The sequence below is a fragment of the Myotis brandtii genome, unplaced genomic scaffold (assembly GCF_000412655.1).
Source record: "Myotis brandtii unplaced genomic scaffold, ASM41265v1 scaffold1423, whole genome shotgun sequence".
Lineage (NCBI taxonomy): Eukaryota > Metazoa > Chordata > Mammalia > Chiroptera > Vespertilionidae > Myotis > Myotis brandtii.
This window is the reverse complement of record NW_005355087.1, coordinates 659,741-684,735: the sequence shown is the minus strand read 5'-3', so window position 1 is coordinate 684,735 and position 24,995 is coordinate 659,741. Positions and strand designations below refer to the sequence as shown.

Genomic DNA, 24,995 nt, shown 5'->3' with positions numbered 1-24,995 from the left:
TAGAGCATATCATTAGGCAAAAGTGAAGCTCCCTGCTACACTCTGGAATACGAAGGAGGGTGTCTGACCACCTTGCAGGGGAAGAAGCAGAGCTGCAGAAAGTTCAGCACACAGTTGCATGAAGGATTTTTATTCTTAATTTTTTTTTCAGCCACATTTGGCAACACCTCTAAATAAAAGGTGTATATTTTTCTTTGAGATTTTGCAGATGATTTGTTTAATGTGTAGAAACACTATTGAGGACTTGTGGATTTCAGTCATCTTCCTAGAATTTTGGGCATCCTGAATTAAGCAAGTCATTTACTTTTCAGAAACCCAGATACTGTAAAGACCCAAATATTTAGTAATTGAGTAAAACAGTGTACAAATACACTAGGTATTTGTCCCGAGACTCTAACAAGCCTTGGGGACTGCACTCATAGCCACCACTATTCCAGAGAAATAAGCTTGTTATTATCCAAAGTGATATAGGAATTAACCTCTATTAGTACTAGCCACCTCCAACCTAGCATGGTTTAATCCATTCCAATGGTGGTGCTAGATGAAATCTTCCACATACTGCTGGGCTCTTTATTTTCAAGATGTAAATCATTGTAACCTGAAATTGTGGTTTCTGCATTGTTTCCATCTGCTAATGTTTAGCTTATAGAAACAATTGCCTCGTTGGCTGCAGAAGTGAGGAAACTGATCTAGAGGAACAACTGTCCCTGGAAGAAGCGATTCCTTGAGAGAGAAACAGAGTTGAGGTTCTTAGCACGTAAGGAATTATAGAAACAGATGACTGTGAAACCCCTAGATTTGAGTATCCTTTTTCCCTTTGAATAATGATCTCTTTGACCTTTTCCTTTTTAATTTTCCTTTGTGTTATTATTTGTCATGATTGTACTTTAGAAGTGAAGCCAATATTTTTATGGTAATATTTCCTTAACATACTTCCTGATTGAATCAGCAGGCCACCCACATAGCTAAATCCAAAGACCAGACCAAATTTAGAAGTTACTAACTTACATAGAAATGTTTTTAAACCTAACAGTGACAATTTATTAACTTTATGAGAGTAAATGGCATTTTTGATCCAAATAATATCATTTACATATCACATGGCCTGGGATGATCAGGAGACAAGGAGAGAGTTAAGGATGCAGTCCTGTCATTTTGGAATGTGTGCATACAGATGCTTTTAACCAACAACTGTTCTCAAGTTGGAATCCTATCTAATAAAGGGTTAATATGCAAATTGACCATCACTCCAACACACAAGATGGCCACCCCCATGTGGTCAAAGATGGCCACCACAAGATGGCCGGCAGTTGTGGGCAGTCAGGCCAGCAGGGGGAGGGCAGTTGGGGGCGACCAGGCCTGCAGGGGAGGGCAGTTGGGAGCAACCAGGTGGCAAGCGAGGGTAGTTAGGGGTGACTGGGCCAGCAGGGGAGGGCAGTTGGGGGCGACCAGGCCGGTAGGGGCGTGGTTAGGGGGTGATCAGGCTGGCAGGCAGAAGCGGTTAGGGGCAATCAGGCAGGCAGGCAGGTGAGCAGTTGGGAGCCAGCAGTCTTGGATTATGCCCATTTGGGATCGGTCGGGCCTAAACAGGCAGTCAGACATCCCTCAAAGGGTCCCAGATTGGAGAGGGTGCAGGCTGGGCTGAGGGACATACCCCCTCCCCCGTGCACAAATTTCATGTACCGGGCCTCTAGTCTATAATAAATACGCAGATAAGAATGATTTCTAAGAATGACTTGTAGTCATTTAGAAGTCGATGGTGGTTCTATGAGTCCTTCAAGATACTTTAAAGCAGTTTAATTTAAATAACTTCTATGCAGACTTACACTAGCGACCCACACAACAAACCCTTTTCTATAACGGGCCGAGACAAATGTCACACTGGGTCTTGTCCAATAATTTTATAATTAGAAATCACCACTTTAATCACCATTACAGAGAGTGACTTCTGTTTATGGTGGAATAATTAAACATCGGAAAGTCATTTAGTTTTGTGGCTTCTGAACTCCTCTTTTTGGATAACAGCCATGACAATCATTGTGATGATCAGATTAGTCGTGCCCCAGTTCAGACCAGTGGTCACGGCTCTGAGAAAGTTTCACCACCAGGAGAGGAGATTGTGAGAGTGCTGCTGCTCTGACAGAGGCGTGGCCCAGCTGAGTTCCTCGAGTCCTGAATCTCATTAAGGTTACCACCTCCCTGCACACTTGGAGGAAATGCAGATCTAATGTGGAGGATCCCCTTTTACGTGATATTCTCCTGAAAGGCACCGTGTAATTTCCTGGCATCAGCCTTGAATTAAAAGCCAGTTCCTAGTTCTAGTAGAGACAAAGCCCTCTTTCTCTCAGCTTCCACGGCCTGAAGAAAGGAAACCTGAGGCCCAGGAGTTGGTGAAAGGGAGGCAGGAGGGCGCACAGGAGGGGTTTGGCCCCATAACCATGGAAGTCATCGAGGTGGCAGGCTGGCTGCTTAGCTCGAGGAAAAAATTCCAGAAGTCATTTCTGATAGGCTGTCCTATGGGAAGACTGCATTTGCACAGGGATCTGTGTTCAGGTGACAGTCTCCTCTTTAAGGCTCACTCGGAATCCAGGGAAAAGGTGAATAGTATTAGTTGATGCTTCAAGTGTTTGCTTAAGTAATTTAACCGAGCCAGAAAGGAAAAAAGAACATTCTTAAGAGCTGATGGAAAAGATAGGCCAAAGGGCTGTGAATTGATGGGTACTTGTTCAGCATCTTAAGTGCTTTTGACTGAGCTGTGACATGAAGTTACTTCACACCACCACTCATGGAATCAGTGTTACTGCTCACTGTGCTCCTGGAATTGTGCAGAGCAGCACAGTTGAAAGTTTCCCAGTACCTAAGCAGCCACCTTTAAATCATAAATTGAACTTTCATAGCAAAATATCTCTTTTTAAGTTAAAAAAATCAAATATAATACTTAGTGCCTCAAGATTACTCATTGATGGTGTGTGAAGGAATTCAGAAAATACTCTGGTACAAGTGGTAGAAATGCTGCCTTAAAATGTAGTTAGGGGAACAACACACAAATAGCCAAGCAAAGCACAATTATAGTGCAAAAAGCGCCCAATACAGGTACCAGCAAAATGTAGCCAGAGCACAAAGGAAACAGTGGTTGATTCTGAGCAGGGGGCCAGGCAGGCCAGTGCAGAAACTTTTCCTGAATCTGTCCAAGCGTGTGGGTCCCTGTGTGCTCTGTGTATCTGCTACGTGTTCCCTCACGCATCTGTTTCTCTCCACCAGATTGGTGCTCCTTGAGGTAGAGGTCATAATCTTAATCCCCTCTATGCCCATAGCCCCTCACAGGGTGAAGTATGGTTTAAAGAATAAGCAAAGGCAGCATCTGTACTAGGTCTAAAAGAAGTTTGCTAAAGCCAAGAAAGTCAAAAGCTAAGTCACAGGGTTTTGCAAGGGGACTGCATTCTGAAGGGAGGGGTGTCACCACTGAAGTCACAGGGTTTTGCAAGGGGACTGCATTCTGAAGGGGTGTCACCACTGCATGGTACAGGAGGGGTACGGGGGGACAGAGATTGCTAATCTGGAGACTCCAGTTTCATTCTGTAACAGTGTCTCGGATTTTTTAAAGAGGTGTGTAATGCTAGTCTACAATCCCCTGTCAGAAACTCAGACTATTTTATTCCCTTTGATTTTTATTTTTCAACAAACATTTTCTAAGCAACCACTGCTCACAGTTGAATATGACCAGGCCCTGTCTTTAGGGTGTCCCACAGTCCAGTGGGGAAGGGAGACAAATGCCATCAACATGACCAGCAATAGTAGAGATATCAACAAGGTTCTGTAGAAAAGAGGAACGATGATGGGTTAAATACTTTAGGAAAGGCTACTTGGGGATAGTGAGGCCTGGCTGGGCTCTTGAAGGGTGAGTAGAGGTTTAATTAAACAATTGGTTAAATATATTATGATGCTTTATCTGCACAGACCAGAAATAATATGGAAAAATCTCTGCTAAAAATGGAAGGAGTGACAGATGAAAATAGAGACTTAGTGTTTATTTCCATATTTACTATTCATGCTTTTAAATAATTTTATGTTACATTTTAATACTCTGTATAGATCAGATAGTGTCAGAAATGGAAGATAAAAAGAGGGAGACTGTATAGTTTTCATCCATCCACAGCCTAATACTCTACAGCTATAAAATATGAACATGAAGCTTTAGCAGCTGTATGAACTCGTAGTTGGTTTTTAGTGTTATCCAGAGAGCAACAAAATATCCTTTCTAAAATTAGAACATTAAAGTTCTGTTCATAGAGTTATTTTATAGAATTAGACAATGTATTAGGTTGGGTTTCTCCGGAAACATACTCTGAAACAAAGATTCAAGATCAAGAAGTGTGTGTAGGGAGGTGCCTTAGGAAGCACCATCAGAGCGAGGACTTGAGATGGAAGGGAAGGAAGCCAGCGCAGGGTCTGTAAGGGAGCGGGTTGCGGCAGTGGGCAGCTGGGGCTCCGTCCTGCTGAAGACGCTGGCACATGGTATAGAACATGCCGTAGAGAAGTCCTAAGTGAAGGGAGGAAGTTGAGGTGTTTAGAGTCTCAGACTGTTATGTTCAAATGAAGTTTGAAGCAGAGGTTAAAGCAGAAGGATAAAAGCAGAACTTGGAGAGGTGAACTGTTCACCTCCACACAGGTTTCCACCCCATCATCCTGGGCCTTGGTTCTACCCCTATCACTGGGTTATCCGGGGAGCCTGCAGCACTTAAAAGGAGCATGATTTGTAAGGTACAGGAGGTCCTCAAACAGCCTCACATCGTTCCTATGCAATGTTGCTGAGATGACATAGAAACTTAATTCTTGTTTATATCAATTAGCCTATAGTAAGTTTGGTTTTATTATACATCGTTTCACTTAAAGCTGCAGAACCAATTGACAATGTTAAGTGAGGACTTACTGTATTAGCTTTGCAGGATAACGCTACACCAAGCAAGGCTTTTTGACTCCTTCCACATAATGAGATGGGCATCCTGATCATTGAAATCTTACATTCAGCTTTTTTCCTTTAAAAAATTACCAAGCTTTTTACTTTCTGGAGGACTGGGTATGAATTACATAGGACTTGGATGAAAGTTTGCATTATGAGGAAGGATGTTACAGGAGCTATATTTTGGACATTAGATCTTTGACAAGAGAGCGCCATATAGGAAGCTTTTGTTTGCCGTCATTAAAACAAAATGGTTTACCTTCAATTAAATCTGAGGAAGTTTGATGCCACTACTAATAATCACAAAAAATGTTATTGGAAGAAGTGTTTGGTTTATGTGAAATGGATTTGAATACTTTTGTCCCTGTTTTTCTTCTCAGGTTTCTAATATTCAGGCAAGAGCGGTTGTGTTGTCCTGGGCTCCCCCTGTTGGACTTTCCTGCGGACCCCACAGTGCCCTCTCCTTCCCCTACAGTTATGAGGTTGCCTTATCAGACAAAGGACGAGATGGGAAATACAAGATAATTTACAGGTAGTGTACATTTTCATGTTTCTCTGCTGCTAAATAGTGAAACTGGGGTCATTAAGGAAAATAGAAAACAAAGGAAAATTTAAAGGCGTTTCAAACTTTCCTTTAAATTGTTCATTTTAAGAACTAGTGATAATTAATGTCAAGAGTTAATTTTGTCTACAGTAATGAATCAGAAATTACTATTGTAGTGCTATTTGGTGTTGGTGACATATATCATTTCATTTTGTTAGCTTGTCAGAATAGAATTAATGAAAATTTTCCATTAATGTCTGTTAGAAAGGCATGAGCATGACAGTTAGTTTTTACATACGTTATGCACTCAGACCTTTCAGTAGTCTTTAATTTTAAATTCTACAATATGGTTTCATGGTTATATGAATTTCACCATAATTCTTATCCTCCTCAATAGTTTTCCAGCCTGTAGCAAAAATTACTGTAAAGCATTTCATGCCAAGGCTTTCTTAAATTCTTAAACATTTAGCACACAGAATAAGGGATTATCTCTTTCTGCTTTAGGGGCTCCCAGGTATTAACCATTCAGATGGGTATAGCCATGTTCTAAATGCGATAAAAACGTTTTTTAGGGTCAAGTGTTTTCTTCTTTATAATTGTGGGGACTGGTCCATTTGCAGAGCAGGAAATCAGAGTCCATTTTGTTCTAACTACGTGTGCGAGCGCCCCCTGTGCGTGGCCCTGGAACGACTGGAGGCCAGGGTAACATGGCCACACAAACCCCATTTGCTGGGGTCTCTCTTGTTCCATTGCTGCGTCAGTGTGCAGACCTTGTGTCTGTCCGGCCTGTTCCTCATTCTTAACTTGCTCCAGAGGGATGTCTTCTTCGGGACCAAGAAAAGGGGAGGAAATAGGGAAGCAAGGCCTATAGCCACTCACTCCTCTGGCTGCCCAGAGTCCTTCTGTTGTCTCTTCCTGGGATGCCTACAGAAATGCCCTCAGGGCCTCCCAACATCCACTCTTACTCTCCTACAGCCTCCACACTGCAGAAATATGTCAGACAGTAACATTGCCCTGTGGAGAAAACAGAGTGATTCCCCTGCAGTACTGAAAATTAAATCCTACCTCCTTCCTCTGGCTCACAACCATTTGGTTCTGTTTTGAAAAGTCAGAATCGGTAGAGACCTTAAAGAAATACAGAGCACCATTTCCCCCAGCCCCCCAGAACCAAGTAGATAGATTCTATCACTGCCAGATAACCGTTGCCGGCAGGAGCCAGAGTCTCAAGTGCCCAGAAGGGCTAGCCAGGTAACATAAGTGAGAAAAGCAGAAGTTGGGAATGAGGTGAACAGGAGAGTTCCTATCTCCATCTAAAATAGGTTGTTGCCAGAAGGGACTGCAGGCCTAGATTTGCTGATTCTTTGGGTGTTTTGTTGTTGTTTGTTTGTTGTTGTTTTATTTTTCAAGAAATGCTAAAAATCTGAATTGTTATGTAAACTTTCCTGATGTTACACTAATTCAGCAAATTAAAAAAAAAATATTTAAAAATACTGTGCAGTTCAAACAATAGTGCTTCAGGCAAAGTGTGGAAATTGGCCTCCAGTTTATAGCGTTAAAAAATTATTTTTATTTGAAATCATTTTAAACTTATAAAACTTAGCAAAAATAAAGAGATCAAGAAATATGTGTGCATCCTTTACCCAGATTCACCTGCTATTAAGTAGCCACAGTGCAGTTATCAGCTTCATAAATTTACCCTGGTACAATACTTTAATCCATTGGTCATCCATTTCTAGTTTTGTCAGTTGATCTAAGTAATGTGTGTAACTGCATTTCCTTCCCCTGGAGGATAGGATCCTGTCTAGGGTCTGATACTGCGTTTAGTTGTCATGTCTCTCTGGCCTTCTTTAATTTGGAACACTTCCACGGTATTTCTTGGTTTTATGGCAGGCTTTCTTCAAGAATACAGTCATGCCCTTCCACATCCCCCTCACCTTTAAAAATGTTAATGAAATATCCCTTATTTTATGTTGTTGCCTCATGATTAAGTTGAGTGTCCGTTGCAACTTCTGATAATACAGGGTGTCCCCAAAATGCCTATACACACTAACTGCTAATAGCTCAATTGATTTTTCTTTCTTTTCAGCCAGACTGAACTTTGAACAAAGGAAATTCATTCTAAAAATACTACTGGAAGTTTGAAAACGCAATTGAATTACAAATACTGCCTTTATACTTATTCAAAGTGTGTATACATTTTTGAGAGGCCACACACTTCAACAGCTGATAACTCAATTTTCACTCATCTCAGGTTTAACTGATTTGAAATAATGAGTGAAGCCAGACTAAGCTTTGAACAAAGAAAATTTATCCACTAGACTTTTTTATGGGGATACATAAAAGATAAAGTTTATGGTACTGGCAACAGTTGATGAATTGAGGGCTCACAAATATCAAATGAAATGATTCTTGATGCTTGTGATTTCTATTGCTTCGAGTTATCAGCAGTGCCTGGACCAGAATGGTCATCAGTTTGAAAACAGGCATTGACAAAAAAAATTCATTTAAAATTTGAAAATGAACTGTATGTTATTAAACACTGATTTTGTAATCATTCAAAGTGCGCATACATTTTTGGGGACACCGTGTTAATGGTTTTATATTTATATAACAGCTATTTATTGGCATTTATATGTAAGGGAAGCAGATTGAGATTTCATCAGGATAGTTGAGAAGCTGAGGTACTTGGGGTTCCTGCCAAGGTGAGTCTGGGACCTGCCTTCAGTTGACAGCTGGCGCCGTTATTTACATTTACATTCATCTTGTCATCTTAATGTGCCTGCTTGCTTATTTATTTACTTATTTTTATATATTTACTTTGAAGAAGTGATAAGAAGTGGAACTTTAATAGTAAGTTTAACTAGCCATTTTCCATATTTTGCATGGCATAATTTAAAGGAATCTAATTTTCTAGTTAAGAAAGATAATAATGTCAAATGGGAAAGTTTATTTCTGGTTTGTGGTAGAATCAGACATAATAGTTCTTGAATCATTGTCTGTACATGACAGTGAGACCCAAATCCAAAACCTGTTTTACTTTTGAAACTAATATCCTTGACTAATGAATGATTTTTCTTTACAGTGGAGAAGAATTAGAATGTAACCTGAAAGATCTTAGACCAGCAACTGATTATCATGTGAGGTGAGTTAGGATCTGAGAACTGAACAGTGTTGGAGAATTCAGATTGCTAAATCAATCATGTGCCCCTTTAAAAGTTGTGGTTAGTGGACCTCGCCTAACTCTAAGTTGCAACACTTTGGTTCAGTGTCATCCATTCATTCTTGAGTGCCCTTCTGTTCTGCCCTCGAGCATCGAGCATCATGGTTGGGAGTACACAGAAGTGCTTTTGGCAACAAAAAAGTAGATGGTACATTGAACACAGTTTTCAAATTAAAGGTAATTTTTATTTGATATAGTCTTCTAAAATCCATTGGACTGTTGGTTTCATATATAATATTTTCTTTCTAGCAAACAAATGAATATTTTACCATTATAGACCATAAATATAAACCATATGTTTAACCCATATGCCCAAATACCTTACCAGATTTCAAGAACACCTTTAGACCTTTGTTTTTTGAAATAATACAAGTAAGAATTAACCCGATTCAGCAAAACAGTGAACCTGAATATGCAATCTTGAACTCTTACTGTGATTTTTCTGGAATCTCTACTGTGACTACTCTGGAAGGAGGGCTAGCTAATCTTAGGAAGAAACCCAGCCAACCATAGACCTGTGAAGTGGAAATATAATCAGGATTTTTACAGAGCTCATCTGATTATTTAAAGATACATCCATACATCCATTTGCAAATAAGCAGATTTCTGAATGGGATCCATAACATTAAAAATGTTTTTAATTTCAATTCACAATTTTATTTTGCTTAAGTTAATTAAATAATTACTATTTGGTCTAGCTCTCTGCCTGCCAGAGAGAAAATTCGTGATCTCTTTTCATATTTAAAAAAATTATCTCCAGAAATTGTAATTTTATCTAATAGGATACACAACAACATTTTCTCTCTTTTCTTCAGTTACATACGTGTATATAATGATTGTGTAACAAAATTGCAAGCATTAAACACACATCCTTTATTATACTTTCCAAAGGTTAATTCATACCACATGTTTCGTTGTGGTGGGGTGGAGGCAGGGTAGCTTAACAAGAAGAACATATATTAATTATCAGGAGGCGCCAGTTTTGCCATGAATTGACTGTTTTAACTTAACTTTGGTCAAACACAGAATCCCTGTCACAGTTTTCTCAGAAAGGTACAATAGTAGAGCTGAGCTCAGGTTATAATATCGTACTAGCTGCACAAGTGTTTAAAACTACGTTTAAATTAATACATAAAAGAGCAAGGTGTTTTATATTCAGTCATAAAGTGTACATCTGCTTAGCTGTTGTAGTGTTTAGATGAACTCTTTTGCAACCATCTCTTCCTGTTTAAATCAAAACTTTTTGGGTTTTGAGTCAATTAGCTTTAGCCCAAACACATTGAACTTTTCACATAGTCTGTACAAACAAAAAGATCTGTGTAATTTGTGAAGCTGGGATGATAATAGAAATAGTTTAATCATCCTGTCAAATGGTCGATTTAACAGTGAACCAGAAAATGAAACACCGTATAGGGAGCCATGTAAATGTTCTTCATTAGTCATTGTTAACATATGTTTCCTTTTTTCTCCATCTTTTAACAGTTTATTGTTATTGCTTTACTAAAGGTTTACTTTATTAATTTCCTGCTCATTCATGAGCTGATAGTATCTTTTTAAACAAATTTAAATGTCATAAAGAGTTGGTTCTGTATTTACCATCCTGTCTGTTGTTCCCCTTCATTTCTTTTTAACCACTGTTACTAAGGCTAAATCTTGAAAAATTGCTCATCAATTATTTTTTATTTTTTGTTTTTACTGCCATGTCTTTTGAATACCTTAAACTTCTGGGCAGATAAAAGGAATACTTAATGGATTTACCAAACAGAATAGAAGCATGAGGTGGTTACCATCTAGAGGCCTTGGACCCAGATTCTCTCCTGTCACATCTGGACCCCCCACACTGTGACATATATGACACACACCTGCTACCACACATGCAGTCTGAGGCACCACCCACTATTATTTGTTCTAGCTATCTGCCTGCCAGAGAGAAAATTCGTGATCTCTTTTCATATTTTAAAAAATTATCTCCTAAGAAAAATGTCTACAGCCCAGACTTGTTCTTGCCTTACCTAGTCTATAGTCCATCTAGCTCATGCATTCTCCTTCCTTAAACAGTCTTTCATTTTTCAAGCTAGAGAAGAGTCTTAACACTTCCAACTCATACCTAGATTTAGCTTCCTCTGCCTTGGATTGCTTTGGCAAGGCAGCATGATGCAGAATAGAAAGAGCTTGGAATTTGGAGTTAATGGCTTGGTCACTTAGTAAAGCTGTGTGCTTAGTAACCCATTTACACATCTGTGGCCTTGTTCTCATTCATAAAATGAAGATAATAATGATACCAGCCTCAGAAAGATGGTATGAGAGCAAGTGAAATATGTGCAAATCTAGCATAAACCTATAAGGTGTATAAATGTGGTTTTTGTTTGTTGTGTTTTTCCAAGGTTGTTGCAGGTTTCCCACACTGAAAAGAAAAGGGACTTCATGATGCAGGTTCATTGAATCTGTGTATCATTTGAGCACATATTACTCACTGTTTTATTGGGGTAAAGATATATCATACATGGCACTGGCAAAAAGAAGCAAAATCTTTTTTCTATGGTGTAGTTCAATTAACATTCTCAAAGTTTTAATTCCAGAAATGTAAACTTTGATCAAGACAGTAGCTTCAAATGTAGTTTTTAAATTTAATCCTCATCTAAAAGGCTTCAAAAGTCTTTGTGGAAATAAATTCCTCACTAAATATCCATAACAAGCTACAAAAGAATTCTATTACTGTACAGCTGCAAAATGACCAGTTATATTCATTGCCATCTATATTTATTTATACATTACCTATTTATTTATTTATTTATTTTAAAAATATGTTTTTTATTAATTTCAGAGAGAGGAAGGGAGAGGGAGAGAAGGACAGAAATGTCAGTGATGAGAATCATTGATCGCCTACCTTCTGCATGCCCCTTACTGGGGATCGAACCTGCAACCTGGGCGTATGCCCTGACTGGGAGTCAAACTGACCTTCTGGTTCATGTGTCAATGCTCAACTACTGAGCCACATTGGATGGGCAATATACATTACCAATTTAGGAAGTGTTGCCCTGGTGGACATCTGTGAAACCAATGATGAAAATGGACACATTTATTTTAGCAGTGCCAAACCTCCTACATTTCCCTTCCAGTTTTAATATTGCATGTTTTGATTAAGATATGCAGAAGTCTTTATTCAAGTCAGTCTTCTATAGACTGAAAGGTTTCTTTCTCAAATCATCTACTGAAGTCTCACCTAGGGCTTCTATTCTTTCTTTTTTTAAAAAATATATATTTTTTATATATTTCAGAGAGGGAGAGATAGAAACATCAGTGATGAGAGAGAATCAAGCTGCCTCCTCACACCCCATACTGGGGATCGAGCCTGCAACCCAGGCATGTGCCCTGACCTGGAATCTAACCATGACCTCCTGGTTCATAGGTCAACACTCAACCAGTGAGCCATGCTGGCCAGGCCTAGAGCCTCTATCCTTGTTGCTTTCAGTTTGGCTATTCTGATTTCATCCTCTTCACACTGATTCCTCAATATCTTTATATATTGCTTTTCCTCCTTTTCAGTTTTTCCTCCCTCATATTAGTATTGTCTGAATTTACCAATCATTTATGTGAACTTGTGAAGCAGCAGTCTCTCAGTCGTGGCCTCCTGTCACTGAACTGCCTGGTGCGTTTCTAGGCAAGAACAGCTCTTCACTTTTTGCCATCTCACTGTTACTGCAAATCATTTTTTAAGAGACCAGTGGCATCCTTGAGACAATGCTGCAAGTCATGTGGCTATGGCTATTTAGATTGGCACTTGCCATGCCATTTAGGCCAAATTCCACATGGAAAATTATATCCTGAGACATTTCAGGTTTTCACTTTTTGCTATACACTTTTGTGTGTCATTGTTTACATACCTATTCAACCGTTATTCTTTTTTCCCCCTGGTGATTGAGCAAATTAACACTCCTCTCTTGTGTTGATTGTCAAAATTTTAGATATTGGATCTTGGGTTAGATTTTTAATAAAGTCATTACTTTTGTATTTGTTACCCAGTTCTTATACAGATTGCTCTTTTTGGTTTAATATTGTTGAATGTTGAAAAGGAATCAATTTGTAATTGTCATAGTCTATTTATTCAGTGCTTTCATATAGGGCATTGTATCATGTATTGTATAAAACCACCAATACAAGAGTACACAAGAGGGTGTGTGTGTGTGTGTGTGTGTGTGTGTGTGTGTGTGTGTTGAGGAGGAATGAGAAAAATCCAATGCGTGTATACATCTATATATACATAAATAAACATTATTTTTATAATACTTATACAGAAGTATGTAAGTTTCTATACATAAACATTTATATGTTCACTTATGCAAATAAATATTTATACATATACAAGGAAAAGCATATTTCTCTTTTAATTGGTAGTTTTATAGTCAATACTGGCATTGAAATAATCATTTAATTGTGGGAGTCAATAATTTATATTTTTATCAATGATAGGATAATCAGGAATTTGAGTGATGGAATGGATAGCAATTTTATGATGAAAGTTGAAGCAGTTTTCCAGTCATTGGCATAAACAACTTGGCAAAGAAGTTGCCCAGAGATGATATCATGTCATAACATTTCCCAGAAAAATTATGTGATGAAACATTTCCAAAAATATGGTTGACCAGCTCAGTGCAGAGTTATGAAATACATGTTATTGACCAGCAACCGTGGCTCCTAGTATGTTACAGATGTTCTGGAAGAAGCTGGAAGCAAATTTCTGAAATTCTTGGAGCACCTGTTTCATAAATATTTAGCCAGCATTTAAACTGAAACAAATGTGAAAACCAAACACAAGGCTAATTATATTGTTAGAAAAAGGTATTTTTCTATGCTAGGATAAATGCAAAAGGAACTGTTTGCTGACTTATTTAGCCTAGGAAACTACTTGTGCTTCACAAACCTTCCTGCCACATGATGCTACTTGGAGAAAACACATCACCATCATGTGAAAACATGATTGCAACATTCTTGGAAATAATAGCATAATTTCCAGAGAATTCCCTTTTGTGTAAAAGTTATTGGTAAAAATGAGTAGTTGCTATCTATTTATTGGACGGTTTTAAAAGACAGATGTAATCATGATACTTAAATATTATGTCAGATTTTAGGTACTGTATATTTATATTGCCATATAAAATGGATCCTGTTTCCTTTGTGGACAAACACTGACTCCTAAATTAAATAAACTATAACATACTTAGAGTTTAAAGACAAGGAAAATAACTCCATGTGGCCCATGGGTCTGTCCATCTTCAATTACCTCAAATTTTTTGTTGTTATTGTTAATCTTCACCCGAGCATATTTTTCCACTGATTTTTAGAGAGAGTGAAAGGGAGAGGGACTGACAGAGAGAAGCATCGATGTGAGAGAGACACATCGATTGGTTGCCTCCTGCATGCACCCCGACCAGGGAGAGAGAACCTGCAACCTTAGGTATGTGCCCTTGCCCAGAATAGAACCTGAGACGCTTCAGTCGGAGGGCTGACACTCTATCCACTGAGCCAAGTTGGCTAGGGCCCACTACCTCAAATTTTTACTTCTGCCATCAGATTCTTTCATCTAGATTGTCATCCTCCCAACCTGGCTGCCAGGAGCTCCCATCACTCACGTTTCCCTGGCCTAATAAGTATGGATTTCTGACTCCAAGAATCTCATGAAAAGTAAAGAACAAACTTGACTGAGTTCAGATCTCCCCAGATAACTAATTGCAGTCAGTTAGTACTTTGCAGGCTCTTTCCCTGCCTCCTTTCCCTCTGCTCTCTTATCTGGATGGATCTTTGGTGCCAACTGTTCATTGTGAACGTTTAGGAGCTGTCCTGCAATTGTATCATTCCCAAGTGCCTAGTGATGGCAAACTGAGATACCTCCTGGGAACCTAAGTGAGTCAAGTGGGCTGGTAAAAGGCATGTGAGTTCTCTGAGCTGGACAGCATCTGCCCATCTGAAGGGGGAGGGGCGCTCAGCTTTATCTAATTACTGCCTTGCAGGAATGCAGCTCAGTGTTGCTAGTTTTTAAGAGGAGCCAGAGGTTCCTTTTCTAAAATGAGAGGTCTTCGAGATTTTTTTTCAGTGTTGGCTCAATGTTTATTTTTTTATTTCAGAAAATTTCAGAAATAGTAAAAAATGACAGTAGTTTTAATAAACTGTCATATACCCATCACCCAACTTTTCAATTTTCTTGGTGTCCTCATTTCCTCCTCCTAGCCCATGCAGCTAGTTTGAAATAAAGTCTAGACATCATGTTATTTCACCTGTAAACCACATGACTTTTTTCACACTCCCATTCAAAACAAACAAAAATGATAAATTTCTTAATGTCTTTAAAATCCAGAGACTGTTCTCATTTCTTCAGCTATCCTAAAATTGAGGGTTTTGTTTTTTTCAGTTTGTTGTCATTGGAATTTAAACATGGAGTAAATCTTCTCTTTGGCTAATTTCTTGCAAATTTCTTTTAATCTAAGAGTTTTCCATCCATCTCTCTTTTCTTTCTCTCCTTTTGCCATTTATTTGTTGGGGTAATGTTTTTGGTCCTGCAGAATTTTCTGCAGCAGGAAGCAGGCTGGCTGCGTCCTGGCAGTGCTGCTGACTGTGATCTCTGTGTTCCTATTAGTGGAGAAGAGGCTTCATCAGATACAGGCTGGACTTTTCTGGCAAGAATATCATGGACAGTGGCACGATCTTTCATTAGGAATGCATATGTCTGCTTTTCTGCTTTGTGATGATCACTGCCTCTATCCTTTCATTCATAAGTGGCTCTAATATTTAAAAACACTATTTTGCATTGCCCGCCCCCATATCTTGGATGAGCTGCAACCTATAAGCCATTCTAATGTAATAAAGTTCAGGATGGAACCCTCCCCTTGTCTGGATCATTCTGTGATTCATTGTAAGTAACTCCCAGTTAGGCTGACCTGGTGCATGGAAATGATCTTGCCAAATCTATCATTCAGTTTTACATTATCCTGTTTCTACACACAGTAAGGGCAAAAAAAGAGCATTTCTTTTATCATGTCAGGTGGAGAGCATCCTAATGATAAGCATCTTTGTTTGGATCAATGTCATGGTGTCTGTCCTCCATAAGGCAAGTCAGTCAAATATCTAGTGAATATGTATTTTACCTTTTAGGATTTTATTACTACAGGATGGGGCAAAAGTAGGTTTACAGTTGTTCGTACGGAAAATAATCCTATATAATAAAAGAGAAACATGCAAATACCATCCCTCCACTACACTCAAGCCATGCCCACTACAGGATGGGGCAAAAGTAGGTTTACAGTTGTTCGTACGGAAAATAATACAATAATAAATAAATAATAATACAAGTATAAACTCAGTGTCTTGACTACTCACAACTGTAAACCTACTTTTGTCCCACCCTGTACTAGTATGTCTTTTAGTACTTTTGACTTGTGTGGATGGCCTCTATAAATCTTTTGTGATGGACTTTGAGGAGAAAGGACTTTGCAAATCACACACCTAATTAGGATCTATTTTTCCATAATGTTCTCTAGCTGTTGTTCATGTTGTAGAATGAGGGGAAGTGGGTTGGGGGGATTAGAGAAACATTGATTGCAGGATGAGGGAGCACAGCAGGCAATACAGTGTACCAGTCAGACTTCCACAATTGAGCACAGCCAATCTAACTTTCTAGCTGTGTAGCATTGGGAAATTTACTTCATCTTTCTAGTCTGAGTTTTCTTGTCTTTAGTGGGAACTCACAAAAGGTTGTTAAAAGAATTAAGGGCTTGCCCTAGCAGGTTTGGTTCAGTGGATAGAGCATTGGCCCTAAGACTGAAGGGACCCAGGTTCAATTCTGGTCAGGACACATACCTAGGTTTCTGGTTCGATCCCCAGTTGGGGCACATACAAAGGACAACCAATTGATGTTTCTCTCACATTGATGTTTCTCTTCCCATTCCTCTCATTCTAAAAATCAATAAAAACATATCCTCAGGCGAGGATTTTTAAAAAGGGAACAGTAGAAAGGAAAATGGTAAAAATCAACATAATGTATTTTTTGCTCTTTGAAAGGAGAGTGGTTCTGTAACAGCACAGTATGAGTTTTTTCTGGAGATACCGGCACACGTGTTGAGTGTTGAGCCAGTTATTTTAATGTGCAGAGTGTATGTGTTTAATGCTGGTACCAGGTGAAGGAGTGAACTCTTCACATTGGTAAACTGCACCTGAACATTGTTTTTGTTTTTTTAGAATTAGAGATGCAATCAGCAGTAGGAACCGGTTTCTGTGTGTGAAACATACATATTTCTACCTAAATATTTGCAATGTTATTCAAAGATGTCCCTGTTGTTTGTACTTTTTTGCTGCCTCTCCAAACTTTAGACTCTCATCACTGCTTCTTGTCTCTTTTCACCAACTCTTTACTTTTAGCCTTTTTCCAGACAAAGTCAACTGGAGAGTGACTTGTTCGTTTTTAGAATGTATATTTGGAGACCTTTCTGGGAAATAAGGATATTTTCTTATTTAGCATAGATTTTTTCAGTCAGTAGACCTTGCCTATTTTAAATGGGGCTCGATGGTTCTTACCATTAGCACAGTGGTTCTCAACCTTCTGGCCCTTTAAATACAGTTCCTCATGTTGTGACCCAACCATAAAATTATTTTCGTTGCTACTTCCTAACTGTAATGTTGCTACTGTTATGAATTGTAATGTAAATATCTGATATGCAGGATGGTCTTAGGCGACCCCTGTGAAAGGGTCGTTTGACCGCCAAAGGGGTCGCGACCCACAGGTTGAGAACCGCTAGCAGAAGGAGAGGCATGTTCCCTGCTGGAGTGATTATCCCCTGGGAATGCTGACCATAGTTAGGGCAGGACAAGGCCACCAGCGAAGAACAAGAGCCATGGAATGCGCTACATAAATTCTGTTTCTCTGTGGAAAGCTTAGATAACAGCCCTGGTCTTCTGTGACGGGCCAGGGCCACTGACTGTACTTGTCTGCTTTGTTTCCAGGGTATATGCCATGTACAATTCCGTGAAGGGATCCTGCTCTGAGCCAGTGAGCTTCACCACCCACAGCTGTGCACCCGAGTGCCCCTTCCCACCGAAGCTGGCGCACAGGACCAAAAGCTCACTGACCTTGCAGTGGAAGGTGGGTGGCTCAGTGTCGGGCTGAAGTCTGTAGCCATTTGAGACATTTATTTAGCACTGTTCCAGTTTGGTGATGGTGTTTGGTTATCTCCATAGTAACTATCTGAAATAAATTACTATGATATCAGAAGTTGCCAACTCTCTGAAAGGGTGTGAGAGAGAGACTGCAAAACCAAGCCTTAGCTCTGTTTGCAAGGGAATCTGGAAAATTTCTTAGGATCATAAGCAATACATTATAAGTGATATAAATACTTAAAATAACTAAAATTCATCACTTTCAAATGGTTTTCATCACTTTCTAATTCATCTCAACAAACATTTGAGGATTTCAGTCAAATGTTTTTGTGAAGATTTATAGATAACATAGGTTCTGTTGGCTTCTTTTAGTGGCGATTCTGAAATGTTTAATATTTAAAACTGCCTAGGATGATTAGAATTCTAAATGACATTCATTAAGATTTCACTAATTTTTACTTATTAGATCTTATCAGTCAGGATTGCTAATTATTTTTAGAAGTCCAAATCATGTAATAGTTCTCATGAAATACCATTTACTGGCTACAAATGGTTCTTGCCAAAGAGAGGCCCTTCACGAATTTAATGAGCTTATTAGTCAGTCATACTTGTGTGTTTTCAAGCAGATAGGTTGTTATTAATCTCTATAGTAATTATCTCTATATATGAATATTTTAAAAATAGTTTAAATGTAAAATTTGTAGAAGAAGAGATAATACAGATTTATGGTATTTGGGGAGAACATTAACATGTGAAAGAAATGAGATGGTTAGTGATATTTGTTATTGGTGAAGAAATATTTTGTCTTCTTGTTCCTATGAGGGTCAGATTTATCTAGGAAGCGGGTAAAAGCAGTTGAGAGCAGTGGTCAGCAACAGAGCCTGGCCTTCTCTAGACCCCTCTCCCATGGGCAGCTGCATTCTCATTGCCAGCGGCCGACACTAAGTGTGTTATTTGGACAAAGGCAAAGTTTAAACTGGCTCAGAATCTGAACTATTTTATTTTCCTTTCTGGCTTCCAGGGATAATCCAGGTCAGTGATTCCCCACCTTTTCAGAGTTTGAACACCCAATTGGTCATTGTTATTTAACTTCTTGGAGTATACACAACCATTTTTAAATGTGTTCTATATTTACACATATGCATATGTAAATATATCTTTAAGGAAAAAATTAAAATTCTTTTTTTTTTTTGGAAAATATAAGAAACCTTCCTAAGAATACCAGAGGGACCCGGGGTCTCACCTAAAGTTGGGGATCACTGATATGTGCTCTGCTGAAAACCTAGATGCAGTACAGGTTTTGGGGAGACTGGCAGCTCGAGGGAAAAGTTTTCTCATGAGGAGGAAAGTGTTGCAAATGTTCTTTCTCTGTTTATTTAATTGTGAATCAGAAACCGCCTCCCGTTCCTTTCAGCCATGTGCAAACTTGAAAGTTCTGAATTTAGTTCAGTTTTTATTCAAATGCTCTTAAAACAGATTTCCTGATCTCAATCTTTGGCTGCGGGCACAAGGACAGGGGACCATGCTCTGACTGCCCACCAATCCTCGAATCCACAGACACTGAGAGGGCTCAGCCACGGGAGACAGGGTGGAACCAAACCAAAGTTGGTGTTCCCACCTGCAAGGATTTAGCGGCTCTGGTGGGGCAGAGAAGAAACTACTAAGAAACAATTCCTCTGCAAGCTTATGAGCCGTTATAAATGCAGTTCTCTAAAACTTGAGCCTTATCCGTTATTTAGAACCTTAAATGTGTCCCTGTCCACAAAAGCCTAAAATTGCAGTGCAGTAGAGCATACAGCACTCACCTGAAATCTGGGTCTGGGGACTCAGAGATTATATGACTCAGCAGGAGAAAGGAAGGAAAGAGGAGCGAGAAGAGTTTCTGTATTAATTTAACTAATACTTACTGAGCCCCAGATGATGTTTTGTTAACAATAATAAAGCAACAGCTGCTGTTTACTGAGTGCTTCCTATAAGACCAGGTAGTTTAGTAGTTGATTTACATATATTCTCCCAGTTACTTGTCACACACATCCATTCTTGGAACAAGAAATTAAACATTGATATTAAGCAACTAACATCAGATCACACATGACAAACAGCCAAGCTGGGATTCAGTTCAGCTCTAATGACCAAGCTGCCTTTTGCTAGAGGCAGGACACTGCAGTGTGCAGAGCTCCTGTGCTTTCCTGGGGAGGGGCCAGGCCCAGGAGCCTCTCCCACTTAGTGTCTCTCTCTCTCTCTCCATCTCCTTCCTTTCCTCCCATATTACTCTTTTCTCATTCCCTCTCTCATCTCTCTCTCTCCCTCCCTTCCTCTCTCTCTCATATCTCTCATCTCCCTCATTCCCTCTCTCATCTCTCTCTTCCTCCCTCCTTCCCATCTCTCTCTCTTTCCCTCCCTCCCTCTCTCTATCTCTATCTCCATCTCCATCTCTATCTCTATTCTATCTCTCTCCCCCTACTCTACTACCCTGGTGCTGTGAAGGAACCCCAGTGCTGCACTGCACTCTGGCAGGTCTAATCCTGCAAAACACTCTTTTCCGAAGTTCTCTGCTCCTCTGCCCGTTGTCCAAGGCCTGTTTTCTCAGTGAAGCAGACTTCGGTGTGCTTTTAAGAAGAAAGCAAATGATCAGACTTCTTTTTGCTAATTTGTAATCTAGTCAGAGGATCCCATTTTTCCTCTTTCTGTTTAAAAGGGGGGCAAACTTTAATACCAAAGAAGGCTTTCTAATCTTAAGCACTTTAAAAAAAAAACACCTGTGTGGGAGAAGTTAGAAAAATATAGATTCCAACTCTGAGCCTGACTGGGTCAGCTCTATCCCCCCAGACCCTAAGCAATGCCTGTGTTTCTTAGCTGCCTTATTTCTCCTCTACTCTTGAATCTAAAGTTGCCTCTTAAAAGTTGTATCCCCTAGCCCTAGCTGGTTTGGTTCAGTGGATAGCGCATCGGCCTGCAGACTGAAGGGTCCCAGGTTTGATTCTGGCCAAGGGCACATGCTTGGGTTTTGGCCTCGATCCCCAGTAGAGGGTGTTCAAGAGGCAGCTGATCAATGATTCTCTCTCATCATTGATATTTCTATCTCTCTCTCCCTCTCCCTTCCTCCCTGAAATCTATAAAAGTATATTTTTAAAAAAAGTTGTATCCCCAGAGGAAATGGGCCACCATGTGGGTGTAAAGGTAGAGGTGGTAGAGAGTCAGCTTTGGCTATTTGTGGAAATGATTTCTTAATAGTGGGGGGACTTTCTCTACAGTTGAATTGTATTGAAATTGGTTTGTGATAATGAGTGACCAAAGAGATGCAGGAGCTCTCCAGGGTTATAGAATAACACTAGCATTGATATTGTATTTGAACCTTGTATCTGTGAACAACTTCCTCCAACCTCTTATATTGTTATTTTTTAGGCACCAATCGACAATGGTTCAAAAATCACCAACTACCTTTTGGAGTGGGATGAGGTAAGCCTGTTTGCACATTCATCTAAAATGTGATTTCAAAAATACAATTTCTGAACAACTACTGTTTTATTTTTTTTATTCTTTTTGTAAGATTTGCTAAACACAGAAAAAACTTGTAAATAGAGGAAAATTTAAGCCAATAGTTATTGACTGAAAAATGAACATGGATAGAAGTAGCATAAAGAATTGTGCATTAAAACACATTTACTTGGCTTATTTGCAAGAAATGCTACTGAAAGAAAAGACCGGATCTTAATTATTTTGGGGTCCCCAGTGTCTAGCCCAGCCGTGGGCAAACTACGGCCCGCGGGCCGGATTCGGCCCGTTTGAAATGAATAAAACTAAAAAAAAAAAAAGACCGTACCCTTTTATGTAATGATGTTTACTTTGAATTTATATTAGTTCACACAAACACTCCATCCATGCTTTTGTTCCAGCCCTCCGGTCCAGTTTAAGAACCCATTGTGGCCCTCGAGTCAAAAAGTTTGCTTACCCCTGGTCTAGCCATTCATTAATTGTTCTGTCACCTTGACTGTATTTGAATTTCCTGTGTGCACTCTGGTGTTGTACAGCTGGGTGAGTGGAGAGCAAGAGTGGAGAGCACCTGGAGGTCTCACTCTGCCCCTGTGTGATACCCTGTCGGGTAGAGCATCCTACAACAGTGCGCCCCTCTGCTGTTTCTGTTGCCAGAGGCCCTTGAAATGGTATTCGTGGTGGAGTCTCCTCATCTTGAGGCCACTCTGCGCTGAATGGCGACCCAAGTTCATTTCTGGTCTTGCTGAGTTACCAACAGGATCTCAGGCAGGAAACAGTGTAGAGGACTTTCCTCTCTGAAAAGCAGCTGTGCTTTTTGTACCTGGAGACATTAATTCTATTCATTCATTTACCCTTGCTTTAGTTCATTTTTCTGTGATCGAGCAGACTAGGATTTTAAGACTCGAAAATCAAGTTGCCTAGTCTTTGCGACTTAAATTCAGGGGGCTTGAAAGATTTAGAACACAGGTTTAGGCTTAGGCAAAAAGTAACTTGTCAGGTATGGAAAAAATATTTTAACCAAATTTAAAATGAAAATCAGATGAAGTTCTCATGATGAAATTTTGATGTGAAAAGGGAGCCCTTCATCATTCCCTGCAGAAGCGAATTTTCCCATCTGGGTTGCATCTGAACAGCTAGAGTCGAAAGTTACCAAAGACAATGGTCTTTTGTTCTGAGGATCCTTGTGAATAGTTCCTGTGCACAGATTGGTGAAATCTCAGGCGTAACTGTTACATTTTACAGATTAGGTGGATTTCGTGTTAAGGTGGTTTGATTGGAACGTGAAACCACCGCGGTGGCCCTTGTGGAAGGAGATTTTTATAGGCAGTCAGGAAAGGAACTATCTTCCTCTCTCCTCTTCCTCCCTGAGGGTGAGTGGAGGTGGAATGCAAGTCTGTTCAAGTGTGTTGCTTTGTTGCCCTGACCTGATGTTTTTTTCTCATAATTTGAGGTTTTATACTGAGATAGAATTTATTAATAAAGATGAGGCTTTTTTTCATTTCAGGTATCTTCTCAGGGCAGTGTATGTGTGTCCTCCCCTGTGTGTTTTGCTCTTTTCTGACTCATAAGTAGTGTCAGAGGAGTTGAGTGCTTGAATGGGAAACCTCAAGGGAATCCCAGGTGCTGCAGGAAATGGTACTGGTGGCTCAGTGGTTGGCTTCCTCCCTTTTGAATCTGGGTTGGGTAGTATCCTGGCCTGATGCTGAGAGGAGGTGTGCTGCAGCCTCAGATGAAGTGCAGACACTATTTCTGATGACCATCTATAATCAATAGGACCCTCGATGGCAGTGGTTCGAACCCATGGCTGCACATTAGAATCACCTGGGAATCTTTTTAAAATCCTGATTTCTGGGCCTCATCCACCGGAAATTCTGTTTCTTTGTTACTAATGTTGTGGCCCCACCCCTTAACAAAGAAACAGAATTTCCGGTGGATGAGGCCCAGAAATCAGGATTTTAAAAAGATTCCCAGGTGATTCTAATGTGCAGCCAAGGTTGAGAACCACTGCTCTATGGACTAGTGACCACGAAATATTAAATGGTTTGTTTTTGGCCTTCTTCTGTTTTTCCCCTACTTGCTCTCCTTCCATCTTTTCCTTATTTCCACCTTAATTCTTCTGCCTTTCCCTTTCCTCTCTTTTTTTCTCCCCCACCTTGTAATTCCTGCAGCTCCGCTTTATTGGAGATTCAGCTTCATTGATTCTCACCTACCATAGGCCTTTTGCCAACACAGAAACCCTTTTACTTTCTATGGCATAATATTCACCTTCTAGAAAAACTCTGTAAAGTACCCCTTGGAAACGGGATAATTGAAAGAACACTGTGATGAGGAGATGTGGATTCCATTCCAAGCTTTCAGCCAGGTCACTTGACTTCTCTGGTCCTCAGTCAGCCCTTCAGTTTATGTGTACTTTTTTTAAAAATACATTTTTATTGATTTCAGAGAGGAAGGGAGAGGAAGAGATAGAAACATCAATGATGAGAATCATTGATCGGTTGCCTCTTGCATGCCCCACGCTGGGAATCAAGCCTGAAACCTGGGCACATGCCCTAACTGGGAATTGAACCGTGACCTCTGGGTTCATAGGTAGATGCTCAACCACTGAGCCACACCAGCTGGGCAATTTATATATACTTATATCATTTATGCTTCTCAAACCTGGTTAGTGGGATTGCATCTTCTGACAAGAGAATATTTTGGGATCCTTTTCACTGCTGTTGGTCTGTTTATTGATCATTTCAGCATTTATGGAAAATACCTCTCAGTTCATATACATCGCATATGAATACTATTCACTGTTGTATTGGGGATCTATGATGTTGGAAAGATACTGTCCTTATTCGGATAGCTGAAAAAGCTAATGTCATGCTACCCTTCTATACTTGTGAACAGATACAAAGAAACAGACTTAGACTCATGCTTCTCAAATTGTTCCATCCATTAGCTTCTTTGTTTTATATCTCCCTCCTGTTCCATCTCCTTAAAAAGATTAAAAAATGGAATCATTGGGTTTCCTGGCAATGAGGAGAGTACAAGTAATGGTAACTAGTTCATTCCTGCCCATCCTATCATTTCAGAAGTCAAGTTTCTGATAGTCTGTGTTTCTAAAATTCTCAGCTAAGTTGGTGACCAGCAGGTCTGAAGGCAGGTGTCGCCCTAATGAGGAACAGAAACAGAACCTTTATAGCGCAGGAGAACGCTGGTACACCACCTCTCCTAGACCCGTTGCCATTAATGGCAAACCACTGTTCTGTAGAATTCACTTGGAAGTCACTCTCTGAGTTCTTCAATTAATAAGAACTGCTTTTGTCTATTAATAATTGTAACTAGGCAATCCCTTAGTTTTTAAACCAATGTGGGAAGTCACTGTGACTATGAGATGGTAATGAGCAACTAAAAATGGAATGCACAGGTGTCCTTGGCTTTTCTGCGTTGGCCACTAGTTTCCGTTTTCCCCTGAAACAGATCAGTTTTCATAACTTGCAAAGGTGTGGCCTTGGCTTGCCATGTCCCTGCATTGTGCTGACTAGGATGAGGTGTAGTGTGTAGAGCCTTGGAGCCTGCAGTCTGGCCTTAAAATTTTGTAGATCTTCAGCCCCTGTTTGCTGCTCCAGGAGACCCCATTATGAGCA

At 39.8% G+C, this 24,995-nt stretch overlaps 1 protein-coding gene across 8 annotated transcripts in view; it reads left to right on the top strand.

Moving 5' to 3' along the window:
* Positions 1–24,995, top strand: part of FNDC3B (fibronectin type III domain containing 3B) — a 277,903-nt gene that overhangs the window by 177,018 nt on the left and 75,890 nt on the right. For all 8 annotated transcript variants that reach the window (XM_005860876.2, XM_005860873.2, XM_014535302.1 and 5 more), the window contains 4 exons: positions 5,341–5,492; positions 8,587–8,646; positions 17,716–17,854; positions 21,274–21,327. In XM_005860876.2, the coding sequence (XP_005860938.1) occupies positions 5,341–5,492; positions 8,587–8,646; positions 17,716–17,854; positions 21,274–21,327 (405 nt within the window). The remainder of the gene's footprint in view (positions 1–5,340; positions 5,493–8,586; positions 8,647–17,715; positions 17,855–21,273; positions 21,328–24,995) is intronic.